The sequence below is a fragment of the Sphaeramia orbicularis genome, chromosome 5 (genome assembly GCF_902148855.1).
Source record: "Sphaeramia orbicularis chromosome 5, fSphaOr1.1, whole genome shotgun sequence".
In the NCBI taxonomy this organism is placed as follows: Eukaryota; Metazoa; Chordata; class Actinopteri; order Kurtiformes; family Apogonidae; genus Sphaeramia; species Sphaeramia orbicularis.
Window position 1 is genome coordinate 19,462,931 of NC_043961.1, and position 17,484 is coordinate 19,480,414.

A 17,484-nucleotide genomic window follows, 5' to 3' on the forward strand; every position below is an offset into this window, starting at 1 on the left:
ATGGCGGACAGCGGTGCCCCCCCACTCTCATCCTACATCATGGATGAGGAAACTCTGAAGAGAAAACAGAAAGAGAAGCTAAAGAAACTCATGGCCACAGGAGGAAACCCACGGCCTGCACGATCTCTTCTCTTCTTGACACTAAGAAATCCCTTTCGCAAGGCTTGCATCACCATCGTGGAGTGGAAGTATCCTTCTTTAGGAAGATGCATCTTATCCAACAGATAAGATGACATGTGATTGATTTTTCTCCATAGACTGTTTCACTTGTGTTGACATCACGTCTTTGTGTTGCAGTTGAAGGTCTGAGTGTGCATTTATAGGTACATCCACATAAACCCTCTGGTCAACAGTACTGATAAATCTGACCGTATAACATCGTCAAATAATCAGAGTAAATATAATGAACAGTTGTCATCGACAGCTGAACTGAGTCTAAGTCAGGGTTAGGGAAACCTAATCAAACAGGTGGATTGTCAACTTTTTGTTCATATTTCAGTTTCCATTAAATCAAATCCAGACCTTTTGAAATCATAATCCTTCTGGCTATCTTTGCTAATTGTGTGGCCCTGGCTGTGTACCTGCCAATGCCCGAAGAAGACAGCAACAACACCAACAGCAAACTGGTGCGTCACCAAGCATGTCTGTGTGTACAACTCTACATATTAACATCCTAAAAGATGACTCCAAGGGCTGATACTTTAACAGCGGATGCTGGTTTGTATTGACCAAGGACTTTGGGCCATTTCTGCTTCTATACTGTTAAGTTACTCATGGCAGTCAGAGGTGGGTAATCCCAGCTTCATAGAATAAAAGTCTTGCCATGTATTGGTTCTACCTGTTCACTTAACACAGGTGATTCCACTAATTATCCCATCTACCTGGATGAGGAGTTGTACTCATCAAAATAGGCTGGTTCAGTGAATGGTTGGAACAAATATGTGGGTGGGAGTTCTACTCTCTGGAGCAGAGTTACCCACTTCTTGCATCTCTCTCTAGAGAGTTCTACCCACATATTTGTTCCAACCATTCACTGAACCAGCCCATTTTGATGAGCACAACTCCTCATCCAGATAGATGGGATAATTAGTGGAATCACCTGTGTTAAGTGAACAAGTAGAACCAATACATGGCAGGACTTTTACTCCATGAAGCTGGGATTACCCACCTCTGATGGCAGTTTATCAAATGTATTTGAAATGTTCATTCAGTCTTCAAAGCACCATCGTTGATTAAGGAATAATGTTTTAGAACCGCAAAAACACACTAAATACTACACAAACACAAATATGTCAGAATCACCACTCTATGATGAAAAAATACAAATATATACAAATAATTTTAGTTAATTAATACGCACTAAAATAGAAATATTTAAGAGTGAAAACACACTTCATAAGGACATAAAACAACACTGAGTTTTAGTTTGGGGTGTTTTTTTTTTTTTACTTGCATATCTTTGTGGTTTGATATTCAGTCGTTTTACATCGACAGTCATTTTGCCAGTTTGTCTCTTAGTGATAGCGTGGATCCTCCAGTCACTCAGCTCCAACCTCAGGTCCATATTCAACAAGAGGAACTCATAACTGTCTGGAAACCTTCACTACCTATGTCCAGCAGCATCAGGTGTGAACGTAAAATCTGAATCTTAGAATGGGTCGTTTGTTGGCTGGAACAGTTACATTTTCTGCATCTGCTTGTAGGAAATGCAAACAACACTGACTGAAAACATGGACTATCTGATCATGTGCAGAACAGTCTGTAACGTGTTCTGAAAGGTCATTGACAGACAGATTTCAGCCAGTGGAACCGTCAGATTTACCCAATTATCTAAAGCAAAACATTAACCGACAGGACTGTGACAGTTTAACCCAGAGTCTGTTCATGATCTGTTTCCAACTGAGTGACCTGATGAAGAACAGGAGCTTTGGTGGCCCAAGGCCTTCCACACATCTGGTTTTGGCCCTGTGAGATAGGATGGGGCAAAAACGTAAAGACCAGGGTTTAAATATAAAGATCCAACATTATCGGTTTTACCAATGCTACTGGGGACAGAAAAGTAGTCACATAGCTGTCATACAGTATGTATTACAGAAATGTAAATGTTGTCTTGCAATTTTCTTTCTCGCAAATCCCATTTCTGACTAAGGTCTTTCTGATGCATTTTTTCTATTTTCAATACAAGTGAAAGACCTGGGGGAGGCGGCGGTGAAAGTGAAACTAAAGATGCTTTACTAATTCCTCTATTGCCGCATGTCCACTACGTCGAACCAGTTCGACTCAGCTCGGTTGGTCTCCCATTGTTGTGCACCTCATTTCCTTTCCCCTACCTTCGGAAACTTGTATTTGGGTACGACGCTTGTTGCACACACTGGAACCAGAACTGGGCCCGGCGTTCACTCTGCCGCTACATTCACAAGCCTCGCTGAGTAGCGTAAAAAATACATGACATCCCTGTAAATGAATCACATGCTGTAGACAAATGTTTAAGCATATTGGAGGGATTCCACCCTTTTGAAGACATGGAAGCTTTGCCAGTGTTCCAGTGGACCTGGTGTCGTCTTTTTAGACCGTTTCTGCCTCAATGCCATGTTGGCTACGTTCTGACCAAAACAATGCAGCGTACGTGTGACGTCATCGCGCATGCACAACAAAAGCGGAATCGATAAGCAGAATCATTAAGCAGGCAGGCAAATGATTCCAAGGAATCGAGCTACTGGGATCCGGTTCTCAAAAAGAACCGGTTCTCGATTCCCATCCCTCTTCAGAACCCTCATAAAGTTCTGTTTAAGCGTGTTGTGGTTAAGTATAAGCGTGTTGTAGTTCAGTATAGGGCTGCACGATATTGAAAAAAACTGACTTTGCGATTTTTTTTTTTTAACCCTGTGATGTACATTGCAATATGAAAAAATATTCGGTAGGATATAATAGCTGTGTGGTGCCAATGTAAATGGTCAAACAAATTAGTTGTGTTACCTCTCGTGGCAACAGGTGTAAGGCACTGTCGACACAGAACACGTGTTTCAATATCATCCTTCTTGTAGCCAAAATAATTCCAGATAACTGACGTTGCTTTTGTCTGTGGCACCAAGTCTTCGTTTTCAGTGATTTTTCTCTTGTGCGTTGCTCATTTTTCAATGTCGTTACCAGCGACACTCCAAACTGATTAAGAAAGATTGGGACTGGTGGATCACTGCGCGCAGTATGTGCCAGGTACCCCTGAAATTAGATGAGAACACATTGAGTTTATTTGCCTCCTACATCGCAGGACCTGTGATGTGACTATTGCACACATGTACATCGCGATGACAATGCTCAAATGATATATTGTGCAGCTCTAGTTCAGTATAAGCGTGTTGTGGTTCAGTATAAGCGTGTTGTGGTCCAGTATAAGCATGTTGTGGTCCAGTATAAGCGTGTTGTGGTCCTGTCTAAGCATGTTGTGGTTTTCTGTCGTCCTAAAACTACCTTGTGGACGTTTATACAATGATTACCTCTATCTCAGCCTCTTTCTGACTTTGCGGCTGTTTTCAGAATCATGTGGTGGATGGACTCAAAATGGCAAAATACTTACAATTACAATACTTATAATTATTAATCTATTAACTTATTAATACTTAGACTGCAGGTTTGTGTTGAAATAAGACACTCAATGACCAATGTGATGCTTCGTGAGTTTGCACATTTGGTTGACTGTTACATGATACAGTATTTGCTATTTGTTTCCAGACTGAGGACAATGGAACGGCTACTGGATTACTTGAAATTTTTTCTATTAAATAACACTTTGTTGCCTGAAAAACATATTTTATATCATACATGCACTTAAACAGAAAAAAAACCTGTTTTGTTTTTCGTATTGCTTGATGTTTACAGGAGAGTCTGGAGTACATATTCCTCATCATCTTTTCCATAGAGTGCTTCCTGAAGATTGTGGCCTATGGATTTCTTTTCCATGCAGATGCCTATTTAAGAAACTGTTGGAACATTCTGGACTTTGTTTGTGTGTCTGTTGGGTATGTTGGCTACTGGCTTCACTTCATTTGTAATTCATTTCTGAAAGACAGTATTTCTCAACAGATTTGCTTCCCTTTTGCTACATTTATTTTCAGATGGTAGAGATAATGCAGAAAAGTGCTCCAGTTTTACCTTCCATCACATGTCAGGATATTGATAGATGCCAGTATGTGGTATTACCACACACAACACCAATCTGAAGTTAATTAAAAAAAACTTTACTAGACAATATTTAAAACAAGTTAATTAATTCATTCATGTGTCTGCACTGAGGGAAAGGAAGTCCTAAGCTTTAGTACACCCTCACGAATCCTCATGTTGGGTAGATGTACTTACCGCCACAAAGTCCATAAAGGATAGCGGCACTCACTAATGTAGTTTGCATTTCAGTGGGCCAGGACCCCTGGAGGAACCTGGTTCTCCAAGCAAACCTGGGTATCTGTACTTAACAGATAACAGACACTTAACCGGGTATGAGGGCCTGTATCCTTAGGATTAGGGTTAGGGTCCTTCCTCAGGGCAGTGCTGGCAGGGCCTCTTGTGTGCCTGGGTTGGCTCTTCAAGTGGATGAAGGCACAAGCCCTCAGCCCCCACACACCCAAATACTCACCAACGGCTCTTGGTGGTGTTTTTATTAAACAGTTGAATTCCGCTGATCCACACCAGGTCTACATCAGCTGCCCTTCACAAAGAAAAGACAAACAGGAGGTTTGAACCTCCTTCCAGGGAGGCCAGGGTGAAGTCAAAACCCTGCACTTGGGGGTGGAAAGTTCCGAGTTATGGCCAAATCAGAGGAGATCCCATCCACGCCATAGGAGCCGCCTCCAAAGGGCAGTGCCCCCTGAGTGCACAGACTACCCCTGGCAGCTAGGCCCACCACTCCGTCAGCCCTTGAATCTAAACAGTCCACATACCACTAGTGGCTAGAGCGTCTGGCGGACAAAAGGATGGCGTGTCAGGGGACCCTGTGTACCTCACCCAGTGAAACCAAGCGGTGTTTTGTTCTGCTTTAATTGCAGTTCGGAGTGGGTATGAGTGTTTGGGGGTTACTATGAATGCTTAGCTTCCACAAGCCAGTTATCCCTATGATAACTCTTCTGACACCTCCTGCTTAAAACCCAAAAAAATCAGAAGGATCGTGATGCCCCACTTTTATGGTCTGTATTCATATAGACTTCAGAGTTGCAGATTAGAGTGCCACTCAACAGGGTCTACTTACCCTGCTGATTCTGCCAAGCCAGTTCCCTTGGCCCCTTGGCTGTAGTTTCAGACCCTCAGGAACCTAAACTAGTGGTTCTTAACCTGGGGTGAGAACCTCCCTCAGGGGGAGCCAGAGATCCCAGGGGGGGCGTGAAGCTTTGCCAGCACTGAAATTACAAGTTGTGAAAATTCTATTGGATGTTAACGAAAAAATACTTATACACTAGGGCTGCACGATATATCAAAGATGTATTGTTATCGCAATATCAATGCTTGCAATAGACATACCACAAAGATTAGTTACATTTCGATTAATATAGCCTATGTTTTATGTGCCATGCACTCACACTCTGAGTGTAAACATATTTGGCCAATTAGATGCTGTCATGCTGCCTGAGAAGCCTGCCCTCTACCCAGTGGGGATGATAGGTGACAATGTAACCGTCACTTGTTTTCTTGGTTCCAGGTGCAAACAAATCCAAGACATGCAACCTACACTGCAATTGTCTGAGCTGGTGACTTTTTTTTAACCATCACAAACTGCTTTTCTGATGAGCAGATGAAAAAGGGTTTGAACTCTTGAGTCGAACTGTGTTAGGTCTGTAGTCATTAACTGACTTGCGATACAGATGTTATCACAATATTCAACAAGAAAAGCACTTGGAGAGTGCAGACCTCCGCCAAGACAGACCTGCCCCCCCCCCCCCCCCCCCCCCCCCGTGGGGGGGCCCCACTGATCGGCCTTGGCGGAGGTCTGCGCTGTCTTTTCTAGAAGAGCACTCATAGAGCGCAGACTTCCGCCAAGGCTGATCAGTGCCCCCCCATCCCCCACCCCTGATCACCACCAAAATTTAATAATTTCTTCCTTGTACCAGTATCAACATTTCCAGAAAATTTCATGAAAATCCATCCATAACTTTTTGAGTTATCTTGCTAACAAACAAACACGCACACACACATAGCAAAGCGATCACAATACCTCCTGGCGGAGGTAATAATGTTATCGTATAACACATGTTTTCCTAATATCGTGCAGCCCTATTATACATCCAATAAGTTAATCGGGGGGGGGCTCCATGGAAAAAAGGCTCGGAACCACTAACCTAGACTACTATGAATGTCCAGTCCACTTGACCGAGGTGCCCTGGTGGACTGGGAAAGACCAAAGTACTCATAGAACATGAGGCCCAGCCAGCTCCAGCACCTCCAGCCAAAGTGAGAACTCTGCAAGATTCTCAGTTCATTATAATTGTCATTGTGGAACCCCCTCCGCGGGAGGCCCTTCCAGCTACAAAGTCAAACCCGCGATGTGGAAGAACTGGTGACCCGGACCCGCTGGTCAGTGGAGGCCCTCCAAGGTGGGTCGTGGTTGCAAACATTCAGCAGAAATAGCATGGAACCCAAAGGTGGAGGGAGGCACCACCTCAGTACCGTGTGGTTGGGGGTACAGCTCGGCCAGATGCAGAGCCTTGACATTATAAGTCAAAATGCTTCTACATTTTATACTTTATTGTCCTCCATGTGTTTCCCCCTTTTTCTTCTGGTCTGCTATTCTTTTATTTCACATCAGCATTAATATCAGTGTACCTCACTTCACTTCTCATCATATTTGAAAACTAGAGCAAAGCTGAGTTGGTCCATCATTGTCTTTTCAGGTTGTTCACTGTGGCTGTGGATGCCATAAATCACATCAGTGGTGTGGAGGCTCCAGTTGGAGAAAAGGGCGGTGGTTTTGACATGAAGGCTCTGAGAGCGTTCAGAGTTCTCCGACCTCTCAGACTGGTCTCTGGAGTTCCCAGTACGTATATCTGACCCTGACTGAACCTTGCATTGCCATTAGTCCTGAAACAACCAGCTGTGATTGGGTCTGTTCATACCTGGTGTTGATCACTTCAGGTCTGAATTTTCCTCTTGGTATGGAAATATAGAAGCTGATTTATAGCCCAAACAGAATTTGTTCTTTGTTTTGTTTGATTCTTTGCCAATTGATTTCACTGTGCGACTGGCGGCAGCTTTTAAGGTGAAGCATTTTCATCCTGTCACTTATTGAATAATCTGATGCTGTCAGTTAGTCAAAATCCATTGTGTTAGTATCTCTCTTGGATGTCACAGGATGTTCATAAACATAACATGACTTTCAGGATTATGCCAACTGTGCATTCTGTATGTCTTCATGAAAGAATAAAAATACAAAAGGGTGTCATTCAGGTAAACTCTGAGCTCCTATTATGGACTTATAGCACATGTTTGTGGGCTTTTTCACAATGTTAAATGCTTTTTGTAAAGACTTACACAAGTGGTATTAAGTCATTAAATGCATCTCAGGATTAGCCTGGCCAGCCATCTGGTTGTCTCAGAGTATTTGATTCGGAGAAAACAGTCTGGATTTTAGCCAGTCGCTATGAAATATGCCTGATCTATTTTATACTGAACAATCACAAGTCTGGGGGGCAAGTATTTCGCAATGTGTCATATGCACCGACTTCTTTTTGTTGTGAGTCAAAGTCAGTTCCAAGTCTGCAAATGTCTTTACAACTATTGTTGGTTGTTTACTTGATTCAAAAATAAGGATTGAATTACAGATTACACCCTGTATTCTTAAATTTCTCTGAAAAAAGTGTCACATCTGTCTTATCAGTGATTGGTTTACTCGGCACCTATTAGTCCTGCCTTCATATTTGGATTCAAGCCCTGCAATGCCAGAGAAAGACGGGTGGCTGGCCAGCTTATCTCAGGATACATTCTATCCCTGAGTCCAAAACTGTCCAGGCTGATTGAATAACTGTGTCCTGAAGTGTTTCCAATGTGTATTCAGACCTTCTAAAGTTAAATATGTGTGTCTGGATGTGCCAGGATGGATGTTAATGCAAGGCCTAATTGTGATCATTAACATTTATTGATACTAGTACCAAAGGTTTTTATTCAGTGCTCAGTATTAATGTGACGACTACATCAACCTGCCCTGACTCACAAAGTGTTGTCTGATTCCCAGGTCTACAAGTTGTGATGAACTCCATCCTGAAGTCCATGCTGCCTCTGTTTCACATCACTCTGCTGGTTCTTTTCATGGTCACCATTTACTCCATTATGGGACTGGAACTCTTTAAATGCAAAATGCACAAGACCTGCTACTACACGGGCACAAGTATATAATAATTCAATACAGTTCACTTCAGATTTACTTATATAGCACCAATCATAATATATCATTATCCTGAAGCACCTCACAAATTCAGTGGCTGAGATGGTAGAGCGGGTTGTCCAATAACTGAAGGGTTGGTGGTTCGAATCCCGTGTGCTGTTGTGTCCGTGGGCAAGACACTTCACCCTCCTTGCCTCCAGTGTTGCTACTCACACTGGTGTATGAATACATATGAATGTTCGGTGGTGGTCGGAGGGGCCATAGGCGCGGATTGGCAGCCACGCTTCCGTCAGTCTGCCCCAGGGCAGCTGTGGCTACAAATGTAGTTTACCACCACCACAGTGTGAGTGAATGAATAATGGATCCACTGTACGCGTTTTGAGTATGCGGTCATTATTATTATTTACTTTAGGTGTGTTAATCTGATTTCATAATCAGGTAACTGCTGTTATCTGATAAAAACCTATCAGATTATACTGTTTACATGGAGCTTGTTTACATTCATATCAGAACTCCGATCATTATCTGATTTATAGAGTTGGTAGATTTGTAGGGTTGCAGAGTTGTAAGAAACTTTAACCCTAAGCAGCACATTTCAACAAATTTGTGAATAATATTTGAGAGGTCTGTTGTGTTCATAGAAAACACTTTACGTACTTGACTTCCGCCCATCAACAATTGGAACACAAAACTGTTTTGTGTTAACAATTTTGTTGAGTATATTGTAGAAAATATTGTGAATTTGCTGGAAATGGGTTTTGTATTTTGCAAAATTTAATGAAACTAAAATTGAATTTGTTTTATCTAGATAATTACCTTTTCTATGGAGCAGACAATATTCTATTAATATTTCTTGGAAAACACTTGGAAGCCTCTCAAATAAAAACCTTGGTATACATTGACATCTAACTGCTCCCATGAACCTCTGTTGACCTTCAGACATCATAGCTACAGTTGAGAATGAAAAACCAGCTCCATGTGCCCAGGCGGGGAACGGTCGGCGTTGTACCATCAACGGGACTGAGTGTCGTTCAGGTTGGCCGGGTCCGAACAATGGCATCACCCACTTTGATAACCTGGGCTTCTCCATGCTGACCGTCTACCAGTGTATCACCACTCAGGGATGGACCGATATCCTCTACTGGGTAAGTTTACACTCAGGCTACATTTTCATGTAATGGGTATCTGGTAAAACAGAGATTTTTCTCTGCGTTTGTGCCTTTTGTTTACCTGACAACGATGGGCACACGGACTGAAAACGATGGATTCTAAAAACTCTGGCCTAAGTGGAGATTTTGGCACCTTTCTGTTTTCGCATTTGCATGTAAACAGAGGGAAACACAAATTCTGGGACAGACGTCACAGTTCTCGAAAGAAATGTTCCCCCACTTCACATGTGAGGATACAGTTCAGAGGAAGAGGATGGAGCTGATAAGAGTAGTTATAAGTATTAAATGAGAAAATAAGGAAGTTTGGTATTAGCGGATGTTAGCATCTTGGCTAATTAGCAGCCGCTGCATCTGCGTAAGAGGGTCTTTGTGAGTTTACTTGATATAGAATTAGGCTTTTATGGGGTGTTTCCACATCGTCATCCTTCATATTGTGTTTATCTGTTTTGTCCAGTTCAGTGGAAGGTAAATGAAGGAATAATTTATGTCCGTGTACAGCAGTCTTCAAGAACTAAAGACAAAGCATGACTGAAAAACAGACGCAGCTGGTAACGACTACAGGACTAACACAGTTCAACTCAAGAGTTCAAACCATTTTTCATCCACTCAGACACATCAGAAAAGCAGTTTGTGATTGTAAAAAAAACTCACCAGCTCATCTATTTGCGTTGCATTGGTTACACGTCTTGGATTTGTTTGGACCCGGAACCAGTAAAAAACTACATCCCCATAGGTTTATAACAGAAGTAACATTTTGTTGTGATTCTTTTGAGGATTCTGATTGGCTAATGGTACTTCAGAGTATCACCACACTGCCATCTACAGGCTTTCATGCTCTTGATGATGTAGTTATATGGGGCTGTGGAAACTTAACCTCAGAGTCTGAGGAGGCATGTAGGGATCTACAGCTGTCACAGTACTTCCAAATACTAGCGCTGTCACAGTACTTCCCATTACTAGGGCTGACTCGTTGTTCTGTCTGTTATGTAGTGACCGCTCATCGTTTAGTGGGTTGTGTTGCAGTCTAGTGTCTTGTGTACTGGTCCGTTGTGTAGTTGTGTTGTGTGTCCATCTGTGCAGGCAGCTCCAAGTAGGAAAAAAGTAAACATTATTCTGTCTTGAAAAGAAATGAAAAGAAACTAAGGCCTTTGTTTTTTGGGGGGGGGCTTGCACTCTGGTTTACTGTATTATACCAACAATTGTGACTCATAAACCGAGCTATGTACTGAACTCTGATGTTGGTGTATTGAGACACCCCTCATATGAAGATAATGTTTTTATATTCGCTGTTTCACCTCCATCCTGGTTTGATAGGTTAATGACGCCATAGGAATGGAATGGCCATGGATCTTTTTCACCACACTCATCTTGGTGGGCTCCTTCTTTGTTCTCAACTTGGTTCTGGGCGTGCTCAGTGGGTAAGATTAACACTTTAATAATACACTTACAGTCATGATTTATTCTTTGCTCTCTCTATTTCTTCCTGTCAACGCTCTTCATTCTTTGTCAGATTACTATGTCATTTGTGATATAGTGCAAATATAATGATGGTTAGATATGAGTAGTAAAGTGATATGATAATAAGGTTTGGTAGTGTGATCAGGAGTTTAAGTGTGTACCTCCACTTTGAAAAGAGCAGCAAGAATCAAGTGCTGTAGTAATCTTATACCTGGCCAAGACAGTATTGTAACCACACTTGTGGTTACAATACCCTTAAAGTGTCTTCAAGTTCTGTTCAAAGTTCAAGGCAAAGGTCCACAGATGCTTAACAAAGATGTGATTAATCACAGCCAAGTATTTAGTTAATTGCTCTTTGTTCTTGCACCTAAATTATGTTTTACTTCATTCCAGCGAGTTCACAAAAGAGCGTGAAAAGGCAAAGTCCCGAGGAGAGTTTCAGAAACTCCGGGAGACCCAGCAGCTGGATGAGGACCTGAAGGGCTACATGGAGTGGATCACTCAGGCTGAGGTCATGGACAATGACCAAGAAGGGCAGGGTGAGGAACAAGATCCACCGAGTAAAATACATGTACAAGAACCGAATACGACAGATGAATGAAAATGAGATTCACCTGAAGTAACTGTAGAACAGAACTGAAACTGGATAATGCAAGCCACCAATATCAAGACAAGGAAGCTCCTTACCATGCATGGAGGGTTTCATCCTAAACCTAGCAACCTGAGTCTGTAGACAAAGCGAAAGGAGGGAGGCAGCGGACTAGTGAGTGTCAAAGCTTCTATCCAGGAGGAAAGAGCAGACCACCAGGAGTATATCGAGAGAATGGACCCCAGTGACCAACTGCAAAGTGAATACAACAAGCAACAGAAGCCCAGGAAGGAGGAGGAGCCAGAGGGGCTAACATGGAAGGACAAGCCCCTACGTGGCATGTACCACCAACAAATTGAGGAGGTGCCTGATATCGAGAAAATATGCCAGTGGCGGGAAAAGGCTGGACAAGAACAGGCCCTGAACACAAGAGCAATGGTGGCTGGGGTCTACCACACCAGACAAGACCCCAGGTGTAGGTCTACCACAGCAGACAAGACCCCCAGGTGTAGGTCTACCACAGCAGACAAGACCCCCAGGTGTAGGTCTACCACAGCAGACAAGACCACCAGGTATAGGTCTGCCACAGCAGACAAGACCACCAGGTGCAGGCTGTGCAAAGATAGTCCAGCACATCACAGCAGGGTATAAAATGGTGACAGGCAGGACACACATGGAGCGGCATAACCAGGTAGAGGACATAGTGTACAGGAACATCTGTACCGAGTATGGACTGGAGGTCTCAGGGTCCAGATGGGAGACACCCCAGAAGGTGATCAAGAACAAACAAGCCAAGATCCTGTGGGACTTCCAGATCCAGATTGACAAAATGGTGATGAACAGTCAGCCTGACATAGTGGTGGTTGATAAACATCAGTAAACAGTGGTTGTCTTGGCGCCTCCTCCTTGCCATCCCATAAATGTTTCTGTACATCTGCTCCTGCTGAGATACTTCAGATAAGCTTTAAGTAAAAATACATTCATCCATGGTTTGGTTCCACAGTTGACTTTTCTTTCAAAAACATTGTCTTTTCTAAACAAAAAACACATTTTATATGTTCTTTGTGTCTGTATGAATGTGTCTTATTCCACATATTTGTGTGTTTTCATCAGGTCTACTTCCTGCAGAAAATGGAGGATCAGAAGCAGGAAGTGTCAGCAAAATGGACACAATGCAGCTAATCATCTATTACTAGTATGTGTTTGACTTGTGGTCTTCACAGTAAGCCTTTTGTTGTTTTATTTTTGGTTTATTGATGACAGTAGCCTTGTGCAACTTATTATAATTGTTCAGGAAGCCCACACATCCACAAAGTTCATTGAAATCCAGTCCAAATCAAGACCACAGTTACTGGTGTAAAACATCAGTGAAGCTCCATTCTCCAGGGTCATTGTCGGAAACCATTGCTCCTTCTTCATCCAGTCTTTCTTTTTGTCATTTGCAGTAAACTGGCTCGTAAGTGGAACCGCTGGTTACGCCGTAAATGCAGAGTGTATGTTAAGTCCAGGCTGTTCTACTGGTGGGTTATCATGCTTGTATTTCTCAACACACTCGCCATTGCGACGGAGCACCACAAACAGTCTCAGAGACTTACCAACTGGCAAGGTCAGATGTTACACCTGTCACAGATGAAAGCTTCAGTATGTGATATGTAATGGCATCCAGCAGTGAGGATGTAGATGTTATTATATTATATTATATTATATTATATTATATTATATTATATTATATATGCTGCTTTCTGAAATGCCCTCATTAGAGCCTCTTGGTTTTGTTTTTATGATGAACAGTACTGTGCATTTAATTTGTGTAAACAGATTCTCCTTCATTTTACTTACTTGGCCATCAAGAAAACACATCAGACAAATGAGACCCTAGCAAATTAAGGAAATGTCATCAATTTTACCACACATGCACTGCACAAGTAATGCACAGAAACACAGATGCAGGGTACATGAAACACATGACCACAGAAATGTGGAAACTTTCTAAATGCATTATTTCAAGAGTTCCCAAAGTGGGGTACACATACCCCCAGGGGTACTAGGAAGAAACCCAGGGGGTACTTGAATTTTTTTTTTTTTTGAAAAATACATTAAATAAGTCATGATGACCTGAATACAAAATACATAATGAGAATGAATGCTGAAATATAGAACACAATAAATGCATTCATATAATTGTTTTATTGTCAATCATTTTGTTTAAGCTTTGGTAACATTTTAAGAACATTTTTATTTTATATTATTTAAAATGAGTTTATTTAAGTAGCTAAGTAAAAATTTTGTGTTGATGAAAGGTTCATTTATTAATTAATGACCAATTTATTTATTTTTCTTATCATTGAAAGATGGCACTTTTCAGTTTATATTTTGCACACAAAATTTACTTCAAAAATTTGTTATTTTTTATATATTACAGTTAAATATATGTTGTTTGTTTACAAAGTTTTGAAAATATAAATGACGCCTCAGCCTTACATGTGTTTTCATAGTCCAGGTTTCTTCTGCAGAGAATATTTTGCCATTGTTGAACAGTCTCAGCTGAACCTAATGACATGCATCTTTTCTGACTTTTTCCTTCTCTCTGTTCCACTGTTATCCTGCTGGCGGCTAAACATAAACAGACAGCACCAATAAGTTGCTGCTGTCTATGTTTGCCCTTGAAATGTTCATGAAGATGTACGCTCTAGGATTTTCATCTTACTTCATGTCCCTCTTCAATCGTTTCGACTGCTTTGTTGTGTCGACTGGTATCCTGGAGCTCATCCTCGTCCACATGGATGTCATGTCCGTCATGGGGATCTCAGTACTTCGATGCATTCGATTGCTCCGCCTACTTAAAGTAACCAAGTGAGCATTTTTTTCCACCAAATGTTATGGATCATATTAATTTTTAAGATTATTGCAAGAACTATTTACCTACCCAGCTATTCTGAATAGTGATCAGTTTTTAGTGGGTTTTATCTTTCATTCTTTTCAGTTTGATTATAGTTGCTTTAATTTGACTCAACCACTGCAGTACATACAATCTGTTTTATACCAAGGGTACAAACTCAAATGTGCAGAAGTTCAAAGTGCAAACTTCATGTTATTCTGTGACTCCTTGAGACTGAATAATTGATGTATTGATCTTGTGTACCATATAGATACTGGACATCTCTCAGTAATCTGGTAGCTTCCCTCTTGAATTCAGTCCGTTCCATCGCTTGTCTACTGCTGCTGCTCTTCCTCTTCATCGTCATCTTTTCACTACTGGGCATGCAAGTGTTTGGTGGGAAATTCAACTTTCCAAACCAACCTAAACCCCGCAGCACCTTTGACAGCTTCCCTCAGGCCCTCATCACTGTGTTCCAGGTAAATCCTGTTCCTTATGGTCACTTATAGGCTCTAGGTCCCTTTTGTTTAACAGACATTGATTCATAAAGCTCCATATTAAACAAATACTATGTGCTTTTATTGAGCCTCATCTGGCTTCAGATCGAGTTTTGTTTTTTAAAATATTTACCCAAACCTCATTTCCAATCATCATGATCCCTTCACAGGTGCAGATTGAACTGATAAATGTGGAATCATATTTAACAGTGTTATATACTTTATTGTCTCTTAGTTTATCTTATTCCTAAATGTTTTTAATGTTTTACAGGAAGCAAGTTTAGATTTGTTTACAGTCATTTGAATACAGGTTTCAAGAAAATTAACAAATTACATATTTTAGTTTTTATTGCATTTTAGAAAATGTTCCAAATTTTGTGGAAATTTGGTTTGTAGCCTACTATAGATTTTGATTAGGATTAAATGGTATAATATTCTTAACTAACCAGCAAACATTTGTTGAAGTGTTAGATTCATGCTTTAACCTTAACAGAGTGTGGTGATTCTATGATTTTGACATGTTTGTTGCAGATCCTGACTGGTGAAGACTGGAATATTGTCATGTATGATGGCATCATTGCTCACGAAGGGCCGAGCATGCCTGGTATTCTAGTCAGTATTTACTTCATTGTCCTCTTCGTCTGTGGAAACTGTATCCAAAAACAGTGTATTTATATGTATGTCTCTCACCAATAATTCTTAACTTTAATTCAAACTGCTGTCAATATCTTTAACTCCATGTCATCAGTCATCCTTCTCAACGTCTTCTTGGCCATAGCTGTTGATAATTTAGCAGAGGCTGAATCTTTGACTTTAGCTCAGAAAGAGAAAGCAGAAGAAAAAAAACGCAAGAAAGCCCTCAGGTAAGTTTTCCCTAAAGTTAATGATGAGCTCTGAACACGATTATGTGTGACTCGTCCATAATGAACCTTTGAGGCTGACATACATTTTCGCGCCTGTATGTAAATGTAGATGCATTACATGGTTTAGCATGACATTCACTATATTTATTCAACCATTTCTATTATTGATTACATGTTGATTTACAGGGCCAGTATGCCTGACAAGGCATCAGAAGAAAAAGCAAATCTAGCCAAGAAGTTGGCTGAACAAAGGGCAAAAGGTGTAGAAGGCATGCCTACCACAGCTAAAGTAAGACCTTCTTTAATTCTTGAAAAAATAAGATTTGACGTCAGAAAGTCTGAACTAAAGCTCATGACTGATTAATTTATCTACTTATCCTTGGTCCATTTAGCTTTGTTTTGGCACTGATATTTTAGGAGCAGATTACGCCATCCTACCATCGTCATAAAACGTAAAACAATTGGTTTATAGAGGGTTTGTCCCAATGTCTTGCCTTCATTTTACGTCTTTTTCTTCGCTGATGGTCGTAGCCTCACATTACTTCCTGTACTTGGTTGTAAAATCCAGACAATCCAAAATGTGTTCACACTGTTGATGAACTGAACTATATTTCAGTTTGATCTTCCACCTCTTTTTGTTACCCAAATACTACTGTTTGGTCTTCATTGTGGTCCAAGGAAAGAAAAATGTTTGGCTCAAACTCAACAGTCCAACCTGGATCAAATGAAGTTCATGTGGATTTGCTCTAAACAAAACAACACATATGTTTGTTTTCCTCCTTTGCTTTAAATTTTCTTCTTCTGTTCATCTTCCTTGTACACATTCACAGCTGAAAATTGATGAGTTTGAGTCCAACGTGAATGAGATCAAGGATCCTTTTCCTCCTGCTGATTTTCCTGGTATGAATTTCATCCATGTGTAGTCTCATGAGAATACAAGAGCACAGCTTTCTGCTAGTCCACCCTCTACCCTGATTTTTTTTGTGTGTGATGTTTAGGTGACGATGAGGAAGAAGATCCTGAGATCCCAGAGAGCCCCAGACCTCGTCCAATGGCAGACCTGCAGTTGAAGGAGGAAGCGGTCCCCATGCCAGAAGCCAGCTCCTTCTTTATCTTTGGACCTCAGAACAAGTATAATGTTATCTGTAGAAGTCAAAGCCTAATGGTGATCACATTAGGCTGACAGATGGATGTTTCTCTGAACATACAGATTGGTGAAACAGTTTTTTGTTTGGGCTGATTTTGTTATTATTGTCATTTTAGTGCTTATTAAAGCTGTCTTTGAACCATTTCAGATTCCGGAAACTCTGCCATCGTATTATTAATGCTACTACATTCACCAACATCATCCTGCTCTTCATTCTACTGTCATCAATTTCTTTAGCTGCTGAGGATCCCATTGACCCCATGTCCTTTAGGAACCAGGTGAAGAACTGGTAGTCTGTATAAAAAAAACAAAACAAAAAAACAACAAAACCATGCAAAAAAAAGTGACTTAAATGTTAATGGAAATGACATGTCATTACATACTGATGTTTCTGACATGTTTTCTTCATAATAAATGATTGCTCTGTTGACAGGTTTTGGCCTATGCAGATATAGTATTCACTTCAGTTTTCACTGCAGAGATTATCCTCAAGGTAAGAAGGATGACAAACAGAAAACCTCGTG

The 17,484-nt window shown here is 41.0% G+C and overlaps 1 protein-coding gene across 1 annotated transcript in view; it reads left to right on the forward strand.

Moving 5' to 3' along the window:
• LOC115419534 (dihydropyridine-sensitive L-type skeletal muscle calcium channel subunit alpha-1-like) overlaps nt 1-17,484 on the forward strand; it is a 36,831-nt gene continuing 19,347 nt past the window's right edge. Inside the window, exons 1-19 of the mRNA XM_030134378.1 lie at nt 1-188; nt 521-626; nt 3,877-4,016; nt 6,873-7,015; nt 8,210-8,362; nt 9,299-9,504; nt 10,843-10,946; nt 11,380-11,525; nt 12,689-12,770; nt 13,021-13,181; nt 14,203-14,428; nt 14,725-14,932; nt 15,482-15,602; nt 15,699-15,813; nt 16,000-16,102; nt 16,644-16,713; nt 16,812-16,944; nt 17,109-17,238; nt 17,394-17,453. Of these exons, the coding sequence (XP_029990238.1) occupies nt 1-188; nt 521-626; nt 3,877-4,016; nt 6,873-7,015; nt 8,210-8,362; nt 9,299-9,504; nt 10,843-10,946; nt 11,380-11,525; nt 12,689-12,770; nt 13,021-13,181; nt 14,203-14,428; nt 14,725-14,932; nt 15,482-15,602; nt 15,699-15,813; nt 16,000-16,102; nt 16,644-16,713; nt 16,812-16,944; nt 17,109-17,238; nt 17,394-17,453 (2,595 nt within the window). The remainder of the gene's footprint in view (nt 189-520; nt 627-3,876; nt 4,017-6,872; nt 7,016-8,209; nt 8,363-9,298; nt 9,505-10,842; nt 10,947-11,379; nt 11,526-12,688; nt 12,771-13,020; nt 13,182-14,202; nt 14,429-14,724; nt 14,933-15,481; nt 15,603-15,698; nt 15,814-15,999; nt 16,103-16,643; nt 16,714-16,811; nt 16,945-17,108; nt 17,239-17,393; nt 17,454-17,484) is intronic.